Below are 19080 nucleotides of genomic sequence, written 5' to 3'. Positions count from 1 at the left end.
GTAGAAACGTTGTTAGAACCGGTGTTCATTCACAGAGCAAAAGGGTTATTGTGACAAAATCCTGTTTCCCTGCTGGCTACTTCCGAGAAGAGGGCTTTGTGAAGTTATCGTTTCTTGCCCAAGCGGTAGGCCTAATTGGTTGATTGACCACGAGTTCCTTCGTAGGTAAACGCGGCAACAGAGGATCACTGCCATAAAGATGGTTCCCGCGTCGGCTGAAAGACCTACAGGAATTTAAAGAACCATTGTCACTAACTTCAGACAAACATCTAATAATTTCCTTAGGTTTCGAAGCTGATCCGAAGGGACAACAAATACCAAAAAAACGACATGAATTAAATGATCGATTGGTCCGTCCTTCTGTTGATGGATGGCAATTTATATTAACAATAATAATCGTAAGCTTATCATTCAAGAGTCAACAATCAAAGCTAATACGCATCTATTGATCAGAAATTACTAGAGGGTTAAAGTTGTTTTTGTACCTTTTGTTATTTTAAGTCGCTCTTCTGCCACTTTCGGCTAATGAGGATGAGTGACGATTAGATTAAATTGATGCCATGATACCAATACTGAAGCTGTGGCTCAAACCCGGAAATTTCGTGGTATCGGAAGTGGACCACTTAACGCGCTTGGCCACCAAAGAGAACCGGCTCTGCGGCCAAGCGCGGTTAGTGGTGGACTAACGATCCAGACACCGAATGTTCCGGGTTCGAGTCCCGCCCGGATCTTTGTCAATTTCTTAATCGTCAGAAATCCCTTCACAATCTAAGACATACCATTTTATCAAAACTTCATTCCCCTCCCCTCCACCTCAAATTTAATACTCAATCTTCCCAACAAAATTTCCATGCCAATTTTAGACTTCCTGCTGATATTGCTCCCTCCAAAAAAGCAATCTAAGACGTAATAGTAATACACAAGACTTGGGATTCCCTGCCCCCCCAATAATTATCAATCCCGCTACCTTAAAATCTCACTAACTTCATTAATCGCCCACCATAATTTCCCTATCAATCTAAGGCCTAATATGTAAGAGTTGGATATCGCCCCCCTAACAATTCCCCTGACAATCTACAAATGACTATTTGTATAACAGCAATGGCTAATTGATGACGTAATTCAACTTGTGCCCTGTTTACTCAGTCAAATTTCCATCACAGTCTGCGCCATAATGCCCCTTCCCCTGGACACCCCTGATTTAGAACTGTGGCAACGTGATAGGTGTAATGTAACTAACAGTTAAGTGTTAGGAATGGGTGCATGTGTGCTGCGCATTTGAATTTCATGTGAATCAAATCTGTCAATAATGTGAATATTAATATTATAGAATATAATATAATGGTTCAGGTGTGCGAAAAAGTAAGCAAGAGCACCAAGGTATCAATAAGAAAGAATTGGAAAGATAAGTTGCATATGGAGATGTGTGTAATTATTAGTTTTGTTCTGGGATGTAGCAAAGAACATCGGTTAAACAGTGCGGAGTTTCAATACTGTGTTCACCCGCCGTTGGATTCAAGCACATCATCTAGTCGACGAGGCAAGGATTCCACGAGCAGATGTTTGGTCTTCTCCTTAAACTCTCCGAAACATCAAACACGTGAGTCAGTAGAGCTTCCGTTGTTCTCAGTTGTCTAGGTTCCCACTCTCTCACCATCAACGCCCAAATGTTTTCGATTGGAAGACTTCGCTGGCCAATCTACTCTTGAAAGCAGATCCCCCGCACAAGAACATGCGGACTATCTCCTCTCTTGGAAATTCCGAAGTGTAAGGCATGATGAAATGATATCGTAAAGGAACATTCGGACCGAAGGGACATGCTGCACGTGGCACATGCCTCTTGAAAACAGCTTATCATTGGTGCATGTAGAGTTTCACGCCCATTCCGGTGCAGAAAGTTTCATTTTATTGGTTCCGTTGCAAGTGACATGCTCAAGGCATAGATACGAGTAAAACTGCTGCAGGATCTCGAACGAAGCACCTACCGGGGCTCGAATTAAAGCCAAAGCGTGGTGGCAAAGGCAACCGTGAAGTTACTGCATCTGAGATTTACGTCAAGCAGGGCTGTGTGGTGTGTGCAAAGAAACTCTCGCTTGCTTTAGGAAATAAGGATACTATTGAATCAATGCAATATAAAAGAGTATATACCGTAAAATATACATTATTATTGACTCATGCATTCCATTAAAAAAATGCATTGTTTTCTCGCACATTTCTGCCCGCAATGAATATAAATGTGTAATCTATTAAATTAAGCAGGTGCATGCAGATTTAAAAATATTGATAAGATGATTCAATTGAATTGAATTGAATTGTTGTTTTTTAAGTCCACTAGTGCACAGAAAGGCTAATTGGGACTGGACCTACAGTTTATAGTGGGTTCCGAACCACTATGTTCCTCCACCGAGTATCGAACCCGGGACCCCTTGATTGAAATGTGACGACTCTACGATTGCGCCATAGGGGAGGCCCTAGTCCTCTTACGGAGATAATTCGTTCGGAGCAATAGAAATGCCCTATCAAAACAATTGGGGAATATTATTTTCAATGAGGATATTCTTCGGAAAATATGTTTCTAACAACAGTTTACCTAAATAGTGGGGACTTGGGGTGAGAGAGAGGGACGGAGTTGGAAGAGAGAGAGAGAGAGAGGAAAATCACACAATTTTCTGTTCAGTGCGAACCTTTGGGATTGCTTTTTCCTAGCGCACCAAAAACACAATACGTATCACCCAAATGCAACCCAAACCTTCAATGGCAAAATTGTGAGTCAATCACTCAACTGGAATAAAAAGTACGGATTTAAATCTAGGCCAGAAGATAGTTATTGCGCTACCATGTGCCAAAAAAATCCACTTTGCCCGCGAGAATTGTCATGCCTGAGTGATATGTAGTTTACGTTAGTTGTGAGAGTTGCTTCAATTCCATTGCCTGCCAAGAATAATGATAGCGCTGAAAGCATAAAATACAGAAATGTGCATGTTTGGCGAGCTATGAGAAAAGCAGATCCTTGTGTTTTCTTTTCAAAATTTACTAATTTTATGTCAACTTTTACATATAGCCAATGGCGACAGAGGATGAATGATGCTTCAGGGAAATTGATGAAGATTGAAGAAACAACGAAAAAGAAAAACTCATTATCAGAGGCTAGGACCCAAGAACCCTGGCTACGCAGCGTGTTATGATATTTAAGTATATCACGGATTGCTGCTAAATCCATTCCTAGATATTTGTAATGAATGAACCCCCGCCCCCGCTACGAGAAAAAGAAAGATTATAGGATGTGAAACATTCACAATGTAATTGCATTGCTTTACATCGCTCTTGGCTGTATTCCAAATGTAGTAAGAGATCAGCGATAAGTCGGATTTTTTTTTTGTGTGTGTGTTTTTTTTTATCGCAAGGGCTACCTATTTCATCATTTATAAAGAGTTAACTTCGTCGTTACACTAGCACCAGACACAAATGCATCAATTTCTATTTCGGTTATTTTACATCACTCTTCTGCCTCTTGAGTTAATCGCGATAATACGGATGAATTATCAATTTATAAAATTGTGACGGGACAAACTCAGTGATACATTCATGCCTGACCAGAGTTCGAATCTGGAACATATGACCTCGCTTCGCTAGAAAGGCTGGCAGAAATGTATCGGAAAAGTGTAGGAGCACCAAGAACCGGTTTCACCCAGCACAGACAATGAAATCATTTACAGCGACTCGCTGTGGCAGTGTTGCTCGTCACCCTCTCCCCCTCACTCGCAGATAGCATAGCCTTCTCAGCACTCACCTGCTGATGGAAGAGTGGAACCACAAGCAAAACAACCTGCGCAGACCCACGACTCCTGTGCACCGTACTCCCGCGAGGAGGGGCGGGGGAGAGTGGACCATGCTTCCTTATGGCCCGAGATGAAGGGAAGAAGGGAGATCTGCGCGGGTACTTTTCGTCCCAAGGATTTTTTTCGTTGTGGTCGATCTATACTTTTCGTTTCAGGCATATTCCGACTGGAAGGTTTCTGGCACCCCTCCGCCCCCCCACTTCCCACCATGGTTAATAAATGAGACCCTTGCACTTTCAAAACCCTTATCGCAAGAAAAAGCTGGCATCAATTTTACACCACCATACAATAAGATTTACACGGGAAACATTTCCTAACATATTTTCTTGATTCGGACTAAGGGCAAATTAAAAATAGTCAAAGAATTAAATTACTGAAAATATGGAAAAGCGCGATACCGAAATCTGTAATGAGTGCGAAGGGAAAATCGAGAAAAGGAAAAAAAATTAAGTATAAAAGTATTCGAATAACCAGATAAAGAGAGAAAGTTATCACGGCTCGAACAATGCAAATGAAAAAAAAGCGGGAATACGAATTGAAATATACGACAATCGGAAGTAGGCTGAAGGAAGCAAATTTTAATAAACGTGGAAAGAAAACATAATGAAAGGAGCGCTGGTTCGATTCACGACGGAAGCTCATATTTGTTGTTCGAATCCCACTCTACACTGTATGTCCAGATGCATTTACACTTAAAACAAACTTCGTGGAACTTTTTCCAAATCAGATGTCGCCAAAAATTTAAAAACAAAAAGAATAACTGAAGGAAAAATGCCGAAAGCGTTATTGCAAAATGAAAAAAAAAAAATCTTCACATATTCGTTCGGAAGTGGTAAAAGAATAATAAAAAACTCAAGCATAAATGTTAATAACACTTGTTATTATTACCAGAGACATTCTCAAAATAAACTTCTTGTCCGTTAAAATCAAATCAAGAGGAAAGCAAGATCTCCACCCGGTTGCGTGAATCTGTGGCTAGATTCAAGAGTTGGAAACACTACGCTTCTCGCGAGCTGCTATTCCTGGCGAAACTAGATGATATTAAATTCCGGGTTGCATAACCGTAAGGGGGGACGTTTCATTCGATTTTGAGTGTACATGTACATTTAGGAATATTTCTTATTATTTTCAACAATATTTCAAATAATTAATGTATTTGTTTTCTTTTACTTTCAGTTTTGGTCTGCATACGTACCATGCAGTTCGCAATATTTGGACGCAGTGCAACTAACATTAGAACAAATAGATGTGATACGGAGGCTGATTGACAAATATCCTGCTCATATGCAGCTCGTTACGACATCGGAAGGTAAGTTCCACAACATATTCTGATTTTAGAGGAGAACAATTGTTGCAAAACAAATTAGATATAAATTAAGCACCAAATTAGGAAACATCGTTAATACTATGAAACACGAATCAAAACCTTGAACGTCCAATAAGAATTGTAGGACAAACTGTATACAACTCAAATGTACACGAGCTATTAACTGCTATTTACAAAACAACACTGATTAAGTGAGCTTCAAAACTTCATTTTGGTTATTTAAAAAATGGCGCCTCCTATACACACTTGCACCAATGAAAAGGAGTGATTTCTTGCGCTCTGTCAGCCTATAACTTACAGACATTTATAAGCAAATTTCAATATCTCTGTGTATGCTTACCACAGCAGGAAGTTTTGTAATAGAGGAGAAAGTTCGCATGCAGATGTGTGACTTTCGCAGTGGCTCATAAGTAACTGTGTGTGGATCCCGCTTACTTATTTTTCTTAAGGTATACAGACGCTAACTCAAAGTTAAAATATATCAAAGCAATAGATCTGTGCTAAAATGCAACAAACTTGCGAAACCCTACATGCAGAAATCTAAAAGCAAAATTAAATTAAGGTTTTCATTTGACTCTCCCTTGTAACAACTGAGGCCGACTAAACTTAATAGTCCAACAATTCAATTTCGATTTCTGAAAGTATTATTAATATACTACGACATTATTGGTAATAATTACTATTGATTTCGGAAATACTGCCGGGATTTGCAAGTCCTTTATGATAGATATGACCTTAAAGTGGGAGAGGAATTATGCGTCCTATAGCTTTAGAAATAACTGAGAATTATATTAATATTTCACACAGCTTTATATAAAACTTGCTTCATTAATGATTATGTACTTGAACAAGAACAACACCTCAATCTGCTAATTTTGATGACATAATATACTTATATGTTGAGGGCTTTTAGGAAATAGGCCTGACATGGCCCATCTCAGTTGGTAGAATAATACTTGTTATCAGTAACATACTTGGAGCAGGTTCATGGAACCATATCCCGACATGTGGAGAAGTTTTCCTAAAACACAAAAAGTAAAATGCAGTAAAATTAATGATTGGAAAAAATAACTACTACTAGTATTGTTTTAAAATATTGTATTTAAGAATTTCAGGGTGATTATAAAATCTGGATCAATTTTTAGAAAAAGATGTTTGAGATTAGATCAAATGTATTGAATAAACTCCCCAGTGCATGGTAACACATAATCAACATTGAAATAAAAAATATCGGACATAATAAGTTGTGTACAGAACAAAATACATGAAAGTGTCACGTCAACGTACTTCCATATGAGCAACCTGTGTGTCTGCACATTAATCCCAATGACGCACAGTTTCAAAAAACACCTTTGAGACTATTACAGTTGTCATGTTGAGTACAGCATGTTGACGGAGATGTTGAAAAGAGGTGACCTTCACCCTGTACGTACACCTGTGACCTGATGTAGCCCCATGCAAAACAATCAAGAGGTGCAAGATCCGGAGGTCGTGGTGCCCATATTCATTGTTAGCCTCTACCAATCTACCTATGTGAAAACGTAGCATCCAAGTACGTACGAACAGTCTTTGCAAAGTGGGGAGGGACTCCATCCTGTTGGATAACCACTATTTCCAAGAGCCATCTTGTTCAGTTTGTGGTTGAAGGAACAATTGCAAACATATCGATATCGCATTGTCTGTCACTGTGTGTCCTGCGAAGAAGAACGTGCCGTATACCTTGAACTTCGTGAACCCCAACCACATATTGACTTTTGGGGTGTGCTTAGTTCCCATTGGAAGACCTCATGTTACTGTACATTGGCCCCCACACTTCAGTTATGTCGGATGGCAGTCCCACATGTGTGGAAGGTTGCTTCATTACTAAAGAACAGGTGTTTCATCAAATCTTCCTGCTCCTCTCCTGTAACAGCTCTCCACCCATTGTTTCGCGACAAGCATAGTCCTCTCTTCCTTACCTGTTCACCACCTGAAGGTGGTACAACCTTTTCTTTAGAGTGTAAAGGAGTATCTATCGCACAGTCGGTTGCGGTAACAACAACTCCCGGCTTAGCCTATTTGTTGATGCTTTTTGGTCTTCTGCTGATGGAATCTTCTACCTGTTGCACGGTTTCAGCTGCTATGCTGGGCCTTCATGAACGTTTAGCATCGTGTACAGTTCCTGTTCGCTTGATTTTTGAACCAATAGTCTGATATTAAACCTGGTTTGTAGCAGGTGTGTGGAATTTCCTTTCGAAAGTTGCCTGGACCTCTTTGAATCTTAATCCCCGCAATGGTCCACACACCACGCCTATTCCCTCTTCTGTAGTTAGTATCATTCACATCACCTACAGAAGAAGAAAAAATCAGCCGTTTTCATAAAAATGGATATAAACTTTATAATCACCCTGTAAAATCTTCCAAAAGGTTTTAATTGAATTAATTGGATTATAACTCATGGTTAGCATACAAGAAATAGACACTTCCAAAATTTTACAGAATGAAGAGTTTTAATAATAGGGCTGAAAAACTTATATGGTTTGAAGAGAACGTCCTGAAGTTCACATTCGTAAGTTACAAATGTCCTATATGTGACCCTTTTGTAACAGGGCACATATCAATGCGATAGTCCAGTTCTCATCTCCCAGGACTTTTCCCCTTGAACAGACAACCAGTTCCCTCAATTTTTTTTCTCCAATCGTAAATTGACTGCCGTGTGGGTGGTTGTTTGCCATACCGTGTTCTAGAACGACGCTGCACGATAGTAACAGAATTTGATTTTACAAATTCAATCACTCAAAAACTGACGAGACTCCTGGCTAGCGGCCATACTGCTCGACTTACATCAAGGGTGATCACGTGATGCTGAAGTCACGAAGGCAAACAAAAAGCGGAGGTCGTAAACTTGAAAACTTTCTCCATACAACAGTACTGAATGCTTTCTGATGTAACAAACAAATTTCAATTTATAAAGCTTTTAAATTGTCTATTTCTTTTAGGCTATCCCTGTACATTAAAGAAAGAAACGTATAAGAAATTCAAAATCACAGGATATTAACTACTACTTCGTCTCGAGCTAAACGTGAGAAAAGACAACACTTAGCATACCACGAATACCTAGTATGATAGTATTCTTGGTTCAAAATATACGTACATGAACAAATTAATTATAAACATTGTTCTTCCCATTTAAGGAACGGTACAATATACTTTTATGCATGTACATATACGCGTAGGTGTGAGCGTATATATAAAAGTATTTGCTTCCTTCATTCCAGGAATTTATGAGGCCCATCTCTCCAGAAAACTGGCGAGCCTTATAGGTGTGGAAGGAGGCCATTCCATCGGGAGCAGTCTGGCTGTGTTGAGAATGTTCTATCAGCTGGGAGCGAGATACATGACGCTGACTCACAGTTGCAACACACCTTGGTGAGTCACTTTGCTATCATAGAATTGTCTAGTTTTTAATTAGAAGCTCTATTCAAACATATTGGAGTGGTGATTACTATTACTAAATTAAGAGAAGAAAACTAACTGCAAATGCTTAGCATAAGTCCTACGAAGTTAAGGGTTACCACAAATTCAAAATCTGACTCACGTGTTTCATCAGTTCAATCGTCGTCTTGAAACAACGTAAAAGGAATGAAACTACAAATATTAAATTCAAATTATTTCATTTCATTGAGTAATTTTGAGTCATCACATTAAACTCTAGTAAGTGATTATGTATTTCTTTTTTCGTTAGAAACAATAAATAAATTTCTCATAAGGGTCAAAACTAAATTACAGCATTTGAATAGTTTTTGTTTATGAACATCAAAGATTTTAGAGAAGGGAGTGTGCTTGTTTGTGGCAAGGATATATTAACAAGATATTCAAAATTCAACAGTACTTATTAGATTAGATAAAATCAGATATTTCGAATTCAGAGAGCATTCGTAAAACAACTTTGAAATTATTTAGAAATTAATGGACTTTCATTGTAAATAAAATAATTTTACTCGTTAATGTTATTTTTGATAACCAAAGAATATAAAATTGTTGTACATTTACTTACAATTCAAGTCCTTAGTTGTAAAAATATTAAATTAATTTTATAACTCAATGTTTCTCAATTTAGAAATAAAGGATTATCTAAGTTATATATGAAACATGCATACATAATTTTCAAAATATGAAATAATTGATAGATTCAAGAAGAACATCGTAATAATCAAAGAACATTAGTTTATCGTGTCCATTGTTTTTCAAACTGAAGTTTGACGGTGCAGATCTATCCATTTACTACACGTCAGATACCATTACCATATTTGAGATGCTAAGAGTAACGTTGTACTGTTTTTGTACATCACTTAGCAAAAATATTAGTTGCAACATTGTTCGTGGGATGGAGTCAATTATTACTTTGTATAGTTTTATTTTCGCAAAGAAATCTCTGTCTCGTGAATCTGTAGACCAAGTCCGGACATACCGGTATAGAAGGGGCAAGCGAGTGGGTACAGGAAAGCAGTGCGCGCTGCTTCAAGCGGTTTTTCTTTCCATGCACTCACACCCTCTCTAATTTGTTCATTGGTGGACACTTGCGTATACGGTCTTCATGGATCTCGGATGCTGGACTCCAGATCTCCTTACCAAGGATTCTGGTTTCAATTTCCAGACATTGCTTGTGTGAAATATTGCGTTTACTTTCGTCTCTTTCATGGAATCATTGTTCTTTCTCAACGTCACGGTCAAACCGAAGAAGTAATCGGAAATGATATTTGTTCAGAAAGGGAATCTACCGACCTCCGTGGGTGAATGGTTAGCGCACTACGACGCCAAGAGCCCCTGATTCGAATCTCGGTCTGGTCAGTGATGTTGTTAATGAATGTCCTTTTATCAATTTCATCATATTATCACTCATCCTCATCTTCGCGACTAGCCAAAAGTAGCAGAAAAGCGAAGTAAAATAAACCATATAAAAAAATGAATGAAAGATAGAATTTCTCCAGTTGCTGACAACGTGAGCTCTGGAGAGATTTGGAAGCTTTAGATGGCTGTAGAGTTCATCCCATTCATCTCCAAATTCTTACTACTGAGATTTCTTCATTCATCACAAGATAAGGCGCAGTGTGAATTCATTAAGTAACTAAAATACAATAGAGAAGCCAAAGAAAAGTCTATCTTGGAAGTAAGTAAGTTTTTTATCAGTTTTATCCCTAGCTTACTTTGCCGTGGGAGAAACTTACTTACCTGAGGGGGTGGGGGACTCACAGGCTTGAAACCTTTTTCATCAATAAAAATTAAGAAACCTTTTTGTTATTGAATCGTTTCACTGCTTCCTTTGTTGATTATATATGAACATGTATTTATTAATTATAATAATCACAGTAATTACCATCTTTATTAAAAAATAATAACCAATTATGGAATAAGTGTCACACATATTTTACCATTCGGTAAAATTCACAAAAACATAATAATATTTTTATTAATGTATTTTTGTTAGTAAACGGGAGTTGTTTATTAATTATAATACGTAATTACAAAAATTACTATCATTATCACTGTCATAGACGAAAGTGTCTCGAATAACACACATTCGAAGATGACGCGTTGTAAGACAAGCAAATGGATTTTGCCTTCTATTTACATTACATTTATATTTTTATGAAGTAAAGTAATACAGAAATATTTAGAACACCATAAGGAACAATGTAATTTATTTTCATATTTTTTTTAAAAATTACTGATTGGGTTAAGGATCGTTTCAGTTTAATTTCGTTGCTGGAGCGATAAAATCTACCTCTGTTAATCACAATTCTGCTTTCAATTGTCTTTTGAACCCACAATCTAATTTGAAAGCGGTTAGATCTGAAGCACGAATTCACCCAGCGTCATACCAAACAGGTCTATACACTCTGATAAACTTGTCCTCCATTCATACATCTAATTAGCAATGAACCGTGGTAGCGGATGCCTTTTGCTCCTAGAATAACATGCAATTTTCATCAGGACTGTGGCTTCCTGGTTTCTTTGATCTCTCGAGTCTACCTGTTGCTTTACAAACCGCTAATTGAGGTCTCCACGATTGCTCTCCAGCAAGGCTTTGACATTCATACCAGCAAACTACCGACAACACCGGGAACACCGGGACGGGGGGTAAATTGGATGGTCTTTGGAGATGAATAAGGCCTGAATCAATAGGAGGTGAACACCAATTACTTTGTCGAGTAAACGAACAAGACCATTCGGAAACACTAATGAGGCCTTATGTACTTTCATGAACATGATGAAACTAATTCATACTGATTATGGAGAATGAAGGCTACTAATTCATAACTTGTTTGGATATGAACTCGGAAGAAACTGTTGTGTGTGTACGAGTAGAATCCATCCGAGATTAAGCCAAACAATAGACCTTTTTAATTGACATTATTGGCTTTTTTATTCAGTATCGAGGGGTGACGCTATTGTTAATTAATCAAGCGCCACCTGTCGGGGTGGGGGAGGAGATGAGTCATCGATCACTCATGCACACGTGTGAGTTTCGAATTAATGGTTTTCCATTAGTGCACAAAATATACTATTATGTATCCCGTTTTTTACCCTAAACTAACCCTATTGTTGTACTTTATATATGCGTTACAGCCGGATATGAGTCATGGGTGCCTTATGCATACGTGGGAGTTTGGAATTAATGGTTTTCCATTAGTGCACAAAAGACACTATTATGTATCCCGTTTTTACCCTAACCTATACTCTATATATGCATTACAGCCGGATATGAGTCATGGGTGCCTCATGCACACGTGTGAGTTTTGAATTAATGGTTTTCCATTAATGTACAAAAGACACTATTATGGAGTCCGTTTTTTACCCTAACCTAACACTATTGTTGTACTATATATATATGTGTTTCAGCCGGATATGAGTCATGGACGATTCAGGCTGACGTGGAGCTTGGTTTAAGGGTTTTCCATTAGTGCATAATAGATACTATTATGGTACCCGGTTCCCGCCTATTCTAACGCAGTTTATGCTTTTTATACGACTTACGCCCGGATATGATTCAAGGCTGATTCAGGCACTTGTGGGTCCGGATGCGATCTGGGGTAGAAGATATTATAACACAATGTATGGCGTTAGTCTATGTTCGCTTTAAAGGCGAAGAAATTGAACGATGTAGCCTATATGAAAACGAAGTATACGGGCAGAATGCATGTTATTAATAATAATTGCTCTTAAAAAAGGGGAGAATACGTTGACCGCAAGAACCTGCTACAAAGTGGCGGACGAAATTCGCACCAGGAAAGAATATTCCCTCCCACCGCAACCCCAAACCGCGAGCGATCATTGCCGGGCGAGGGTGAGAAAGGGTCTCCATTGTCAGTTTCTGCGGCCCCCCATCGGTCTCTTTACCGTACGGAAACTGTATGATAATAATTTGTAATGGAAGTCAGGTGCCGCCATCATTTTAACACATTTGTATTGATTTTTTGAGGTTCCAATTTTATTTTGCGGAAGTAATTTACGCGGCTTTTTATTTCTCCTTTCGTAACATTGCAAAGACTATTTGACCTAAAGCATAAAGAGTTTGGCTGAACTAGGAACAATTAGACCCAGTATCAGACTTTCGGAAGTCTTCCTAAATTTATTTTTCCTTTCGGCCTGTAATATGGTATTTTTCTGGCATCCTCAGAATATGTTGATTTTGCACATAAACTAATATTTTTTGAATTTCTTTTACCATTGCTTCGAACTTTCATTTATTTCGGATTTCCTCATTTCTAATTTTGTCTCATAAGGTTACTCCAACTAAGACCGTAAAAATCTCATTTGTGAAGATCCATTTATTCTAGCGTTATCATGGTGACGAAACGTCCAATATTCCATACCATATGGAAGAGCCGGTTTTCAAATCTTCTTGTAAAATTTAAAATATACAAAAGAGTAATTTTGCCTCTAGTATTATATGCGTGTCCGGAGTGAGTCTGGCAGTTTTTAACAGTGTGTTATTTTAATATTGTAAGGATAAGCTAGAAATAAAATCATATATTTTGACAGCAAACCAACCAAGCTTTGTTGGCAGCAGTTACACCTCAGTATAGCACCACATGAGCTGGTGTTTTAAGTCTACTTTATGCACAGACAGGCTAATCGGGACTGGACCTACGGTTTAAAGTGGAATCAGAACCACTATGAACCTCCACCTGGTATCGAACCCCGGACCCCTTGATTACAATTCGACGACGCTACCACTGTGCCATCGGGGAGGCCTAGGTCCACATGAGCTATGTTTGTTGCATGGATAATGTCCAGCCTGTATTCAATCTCCCTCCCCGTGTTCTGTAGCATCTGCGGAGTTACAGAAGCAAGAGCATTCCGCGTAAGGTATAGCAGTTCTTGTAGAGATGATCAATCATTTGGCCACAATACACCATGTCTTTGATGTAGCCCCAAAGGAAGAAGTCTAAAGGGGTAACGTCAATCTCCTGCAGAATGGAAATGGGAAATGAATGTATTTTCGGCTTGTCATTTGGTTTAATTTCATGCAACAACTGCACCTTGTGTGCATATAAACGTAACACTTTGTGCACGACTTCACTTCATGAACAGCGGACCGTGGAATTCGTAGCTGCCTTCTCGATTTCCGTAGACTACGCGTATGTTTTCCTGTACCGACATCATTTTTGTTTGAGCGACACTAGTGCAAATTTGTTGAACCAAACTCACAAATGTACTACTGCTATTGCAATACTTTGTTAACAAAATGCTCGGTTTGTTGAAATGTAATAACTATTTAAAAACTGTCAGTTACAATCCGGCCCCGCTGTAATATATACAAATGTATGTATGTCTGTACGAGGTATACATATGCCGGCCCCCGTGGAGGTGTGGTTATCACATCGCGCTACGACGTCAGGGGTCCCGGAGTCGACTCCCGACCTGGGCATGGGTATTTGTGAGTGTTCATTCATCAATTTCATCGTATCATCACTCATCCCAATCCTCGAAATTAGCCTAAAGTGGCAGAAAAGCGAAGAGAAATAAACAAAATCAATAAATCGTTAAGCTTGTATATATATATATATATACACGTATAAGATGTGCTAAGTTTACATACCTTAACTTGTTAACTTCTTTGTCGGTGTAGTTTTGTAAAGAGTTCATTATAATATTACTTTTTTAGTCTTTCATAAACCTTGTACAACCTGCTCATTGCTTCGCTCCTTGTTAGGGCAGACTGCTCCACAGTGGATGCTCCAGGACAGATTCCGGACCACGGAGGCCTCACGGACTTTGGGAAGGTAGGTGAACGCTACACTCACTTCTCACTGTTGCTGGTTCTTAGTTGACTAAATGTTATCATATTGTTTTATTGCACTGTTTTCAAATACAATAAGAACAATAGTTACTGTTTTAAATAACATGTAATATGTGTCTTTGAAATTCCTTTTTAACAGAAACAATTTAATAAATAAAGTTTTATCGATTTTATTCCCGACACAGGTCTCTAAAATGCCAAATCAATTGAGACGCAAACGCATTTAAGGCTAATATAATAATTATTTATAGCTTCGTTAAGAACTGCATTCTTTTCGCAATATAATACAAGCAATACGTCATGCTTGGTACCGACAGAAATCACAGATAAATGCAGTTTCCGAAACAACATACATTTTATTCATCAGAAAACAATTAATTGATTATCATGTGCATAGATTAAATTCCCCGATGAATATTTTGTTTTAATTTATGAATAGGGGCCAAAATGTATTTATCCTCACACAAACGCAGGTTGACTTTGTATATTTGATTTTGCAATTCACATGTAATATAAAGAATCCTCTAAATTCATTAACTCAACAATGACTATCCGTTACTCTTAGCCGATCTTACGTACCATGTAACCTTTGTTGACAGATAACGGTATTAGCTTCGTTTTATTTCACCTCAAATTATTTGGATCCGTGAAAAGACGAAACCTCAAATAATTCCTCATTCACAGAATGTACTGAACAGCAGAATTGCCGACAGTTTAAAACAATTTAAATTGGATATGCAAGAACATACATACAATCCACAAACAGTCAAGCATTGTCTCTAACATCTGTTATTTACATTATTATCAGTTTCATTTTATAATCCCTGATCCCTCATTTTTGATCTTTTCTCTCTGTTCTCTATTGTCTATGTCTCACTCCATCTCATTTTCTCTCTCATTTTTCTTCTATCACTTTCTAATTTCCTTACTATGCCCCTCTCTCCCACACACACACACGCACACACACACTACATCTCTCCCTCACTCTCTCTCTCTCTCTCACTCACTTATATTCTATCTCTATCTCCTTTCCTTTATGTGCTTCTTTCAATTTTTTCCTATAATTTTCCTTCTATTTATTTCTTCTTTCCTTTCTATTTATCTCTCTCTATCTCATCTTCAATCTATCTCTTTCTCGTTTTCTTTCTATTCCACCCTTTCTCTCTCTCACTCTCACTTTCCTTCCATCTCTTTTACCTTTCCATTCTATTCCTCTCTCTCTCTGTCGTCTATCTTCTCCCCTCTTATACTCCCTTTTCTCTTCCCCTTCTCTCCTTCCCTCCCTTGCTCTGTAACAATATCATAATCAATAAGCCATGCTTCCTGCGAAATCAGCCTTCAGTCTTTCGTTTTTCAAATATTCCTTCTGGCTTCTAACAGCCAGCTTACTCTTGTGATCTCTTTACGTTTCCTTCGACATGATGTCTCATGAGCGACAAAGGTTGGGGGAGGGGGAGGTAGGGCAAAACTTCATCGGTGTTAAATATCCCTCAGCAAGACACATATGAGTTTGAGTTGGTGTTTTAAGTCCACTTTATGCACAGTAAGGCTAATCGGGACTGGACCTACAGTTTAAAGTGGAATCCGAACCACTTGTGCCTCCACCGGGTATCGAACCCGGGACACCTTGATTACAAGGCGAGGACGCTACCACTGCGCCATCTGGGAGGCCCAAGACACATATGAAATGTGTCAAGAAACAGGAATGTTCAATTAAAGAAGAGTCACGTCATGAATGTGTTTGGTTTACGATTCATAGAATTGATTTATTTTACTTCGCTTTTTCCCAACATTCTGGAAAGTGATAAGATGAATTTGATGAAAAGATGTTCAGAACCGCACACACACCGCACGCAAGACGAGCCTCACCGAGGATTGTATTGAGTGTGAGTCAAGAGGCCAGAGCCTCGTTAGTCTGCAAAATGCAGTTAAGTGTACTATACTCTACCCCGATAGGGCCTCTCAGATGGCGTGATGGTGCGTAGTTGCCTTGTAATCAAGTGATCCAAACTATAGATCCAGTCCCGATTATCCTTACCGTGCATAAAGTAGATTTAAAAACACCAAATCAATCAATTATCTCTGTCCCGGGAATCTGTGGATCAAGTCTGCGTATAACGGTAGAGAAGAGGAGAAGGCGAGTTAAGAAAGAAGAAAGAAACGCAGCAGTCTGTAGAACGAGATAAATGTAGTTCTTATTTCCGCCGCCACGTCGTATCTCTCGGCGCCACCGCTGTTGTCTGGTTGGTCCCCGCTCCCCACTTTCCTTGCCAGCTTCTAGACCGCCCGTCGTAAGAACTGATAAGAACTATCACATCTGGTAGTTGCAGTCGCACTTTCCTCTTCATGCACTCCCCTCCCGCGTCACGGGTTCATTGGTTGAGCCCTCTCGTCTCACGACTTGCGCAGAGACTTGTTTTAATTCTCTTGCTCCAGATATCACCGAAATAGAGTACACATGAGGTTGGAAAACCAATTGCTCATTCCCAAGTGTGAAACAACAAGCCATTGAAAACCTTACCCGGTGATTGCGATGACCGCATATAAATTTCCTGATTTGTCTCTATAATCATATATTGTTCTCAGAGCTGAAGTGTTCATAGAGTAGGCTACCACGTGTGTAAACAGCCTAGCAATGAAAGCCGTAGGACATGCGAGCAGAGTTGTTTTTCTGTACGTTATGAAACAAGTTGTAATCACACAGTTGGGCATTCAAAGTTTGACCGACCAGTTTAGTGTATTACCCCCAAGTGGAAAGTTTTTGGACCACGGCTTGTAACTTCTAAACAGCCAGCGATGGAAAGTTCAGAGCTCAACAACTAAACCCCTCAAAATGGGTTCACGGGAGTTAGGAGATAATTGTAGAACTCTTCTTCATCATTTACCCCACACATCTTTAAGCTGTGTTTTACAAGTAGGTTGTGGTCTTTGATTCAATTGAACCAGTTAATGTTAAGAACTTCTCTTCGGTTTTTTGAAGCTAAAACTAGTTTAAATATTAAGAGAACTTTTCAAACCGTGTACACTTATTAGAATTTTGCATAGTGCAGGGTGATTCAAAAGTCCCTTAACACCCCCTTTAAAAATGTAAAGGAGTTAGACTGGGTACAAATGGTTATGATAGAAACAGGTTAGGACTAGGGGGAACCATATTGGTGTGTTCTAAGCGGACGTCCGCCATATTGAATTCAACTCAAAATTTGTAAGTGTAAAGTGGGTAATGTGATATACCAAATCAGGCTAGAATTTCACGAGATATACAATAGCGAAGGCTTATTCGACGTATCCTTAACTAGTAAAATGTTATTCATGAATGTTTGAACCCATTTCCTGCTCTTGAAGATGTCAGATGAAAACATTAAAATGCCTCTAATGCGTCAGTATTGTATCGAGATCATAGTGACGTCTAGGGTGAGAAGTCCACGTGTTATTGCACATGATTTTAATCAGATACATCCACGCAGATTTCAGCATTAAGAATAGTTGTCACGAACAATTGCAGTGTGTCGCTTCAATTGGAATGGAATGTCCTTCACAGTTACGAAGGTAATGTTTATGTTCATGGGAAAGTTAATAAACACAATATGCAACACTTGTCACAACGTTTCCATAGCGTTGTGGTGCTCCGTCCTGTTGAAAAACTCCGGAAAAATACCTGATTGTGTAAGCAAGAATGAAAAAACCTGTTCACCAAACAAATCAAAGTGGCCCTCAGGATTTAAGGTTACGTCGAAGAAAATGATCCAACTAATCGCGTTTCACACACCATTAAGTTACCAGCACCAACCATTCGAACGGGAGCTGTTGTTGCACTGCACAATCACGTGCAGTGCAAAATTATTGCAAAAAGTCTTGAGCGCGTTCCATGTTGATTCACTTGTAGTAGTCACAAATCAAAGACAGTTTCAAAAATACAAACCAGCAACAATACTCGATCTTTTTTAAAATTTTTATTTATAGGCAAAGTTAGTAAATGTCAAAAGTAGTGGCATCTGTCAGCAAGGAAATAATTACTTGTACCTAACTTGTTGATCACGTGCATAATTGGTAATATACACGCATATATACATGTATATGTTTGTGTATGTATTGATTGATTGATTGAATTAATGTTTTAATTCCACTTTATGCACAGAAAAGCTAATCGAGACTGGACCTACAGTATAAAGAGGGATCCGAACCACTATGTGTCTTGACCGGTGGTATCGAACCTGGAACCCCTTGATTACAAGTCGACGACCTTAGAATGTTACCCTCTATGCAAACATGGGTGTTACAATAAACGTATACGGTGAGTAGTACCGTGCGTCCATTTCGATCTTCAGCCGAGAGATCGGGAGAAGCGTGGCGGGCGGCGCTGACGGAGATGCCGAAATTTGCGGCCTGTAATGCCCGCTAATTTTTATGGACATATCCTGACATTTATATAAATATTGCAAAACGAGCACTAACCTGTGTTATAAGATTACGGTTTTAATTTTAGTAGCTTAGTGGCTGTATGTGCCGATGATTTTGACACGCCCACCTCTTTTGAAACACGGCGTAGAGGTTTGTTTGGAGAACGTTCTAACGCTGCACCAATATCATCGAGTTTTGCTTCGGTTAGAATCCGTCGTTTTTGCTTAGGT

At 38.8% G+C, this 19080-nt stretch overlaps 1 protein-coding gene across 1 annotated transcript in view; it reads left to right on the top strand.

The window, feature by feature from the left end:
* The window catches only part of LOC145992314 (dipeptidase 1-like), a 246471-nt gene that overhangs the window by 180795 nt on the left and 46596 nt on the right, over nucleotides 1-19080 (top strand). The window contains exons 5-7 of the mRNA XM_083128698.1: nucleotides 5016-5148; nucleotides 8424-8574; nucleotides 14366-14435. Coding sequence (XP_082984824.1) covers nucleotides 5016-5148; nucleotides 8424-8574; nucleotides 14366-14435 — 354 coding nt within the window. The remainder of the gene's footprint in view (nucleotides 1-5015; nucleotides 5149-8423; nucleotides 8575-14365; nucleotides 14436-19080) is intronic.

The sequence above is a fragment of the Lepisma saccharinum genome, chromosome 9, assembly GCF_977018435.1.
Source record: "Lepisma saccharinum chromosome 9, izLepSacc3.1, whole genome shotgun sequence".
In the NCBI taxonomy this organism is placed as follows: domain Eukaryota; kingdom Metazoa; phylum Arthropoda; class Insecta; order Zygentoma; family Lepismatidae; genus Lepisma; species Lepisma saccharinum.
This window is presented reverse-complemented; position numbering and strand designations above follow the sequence as displayed.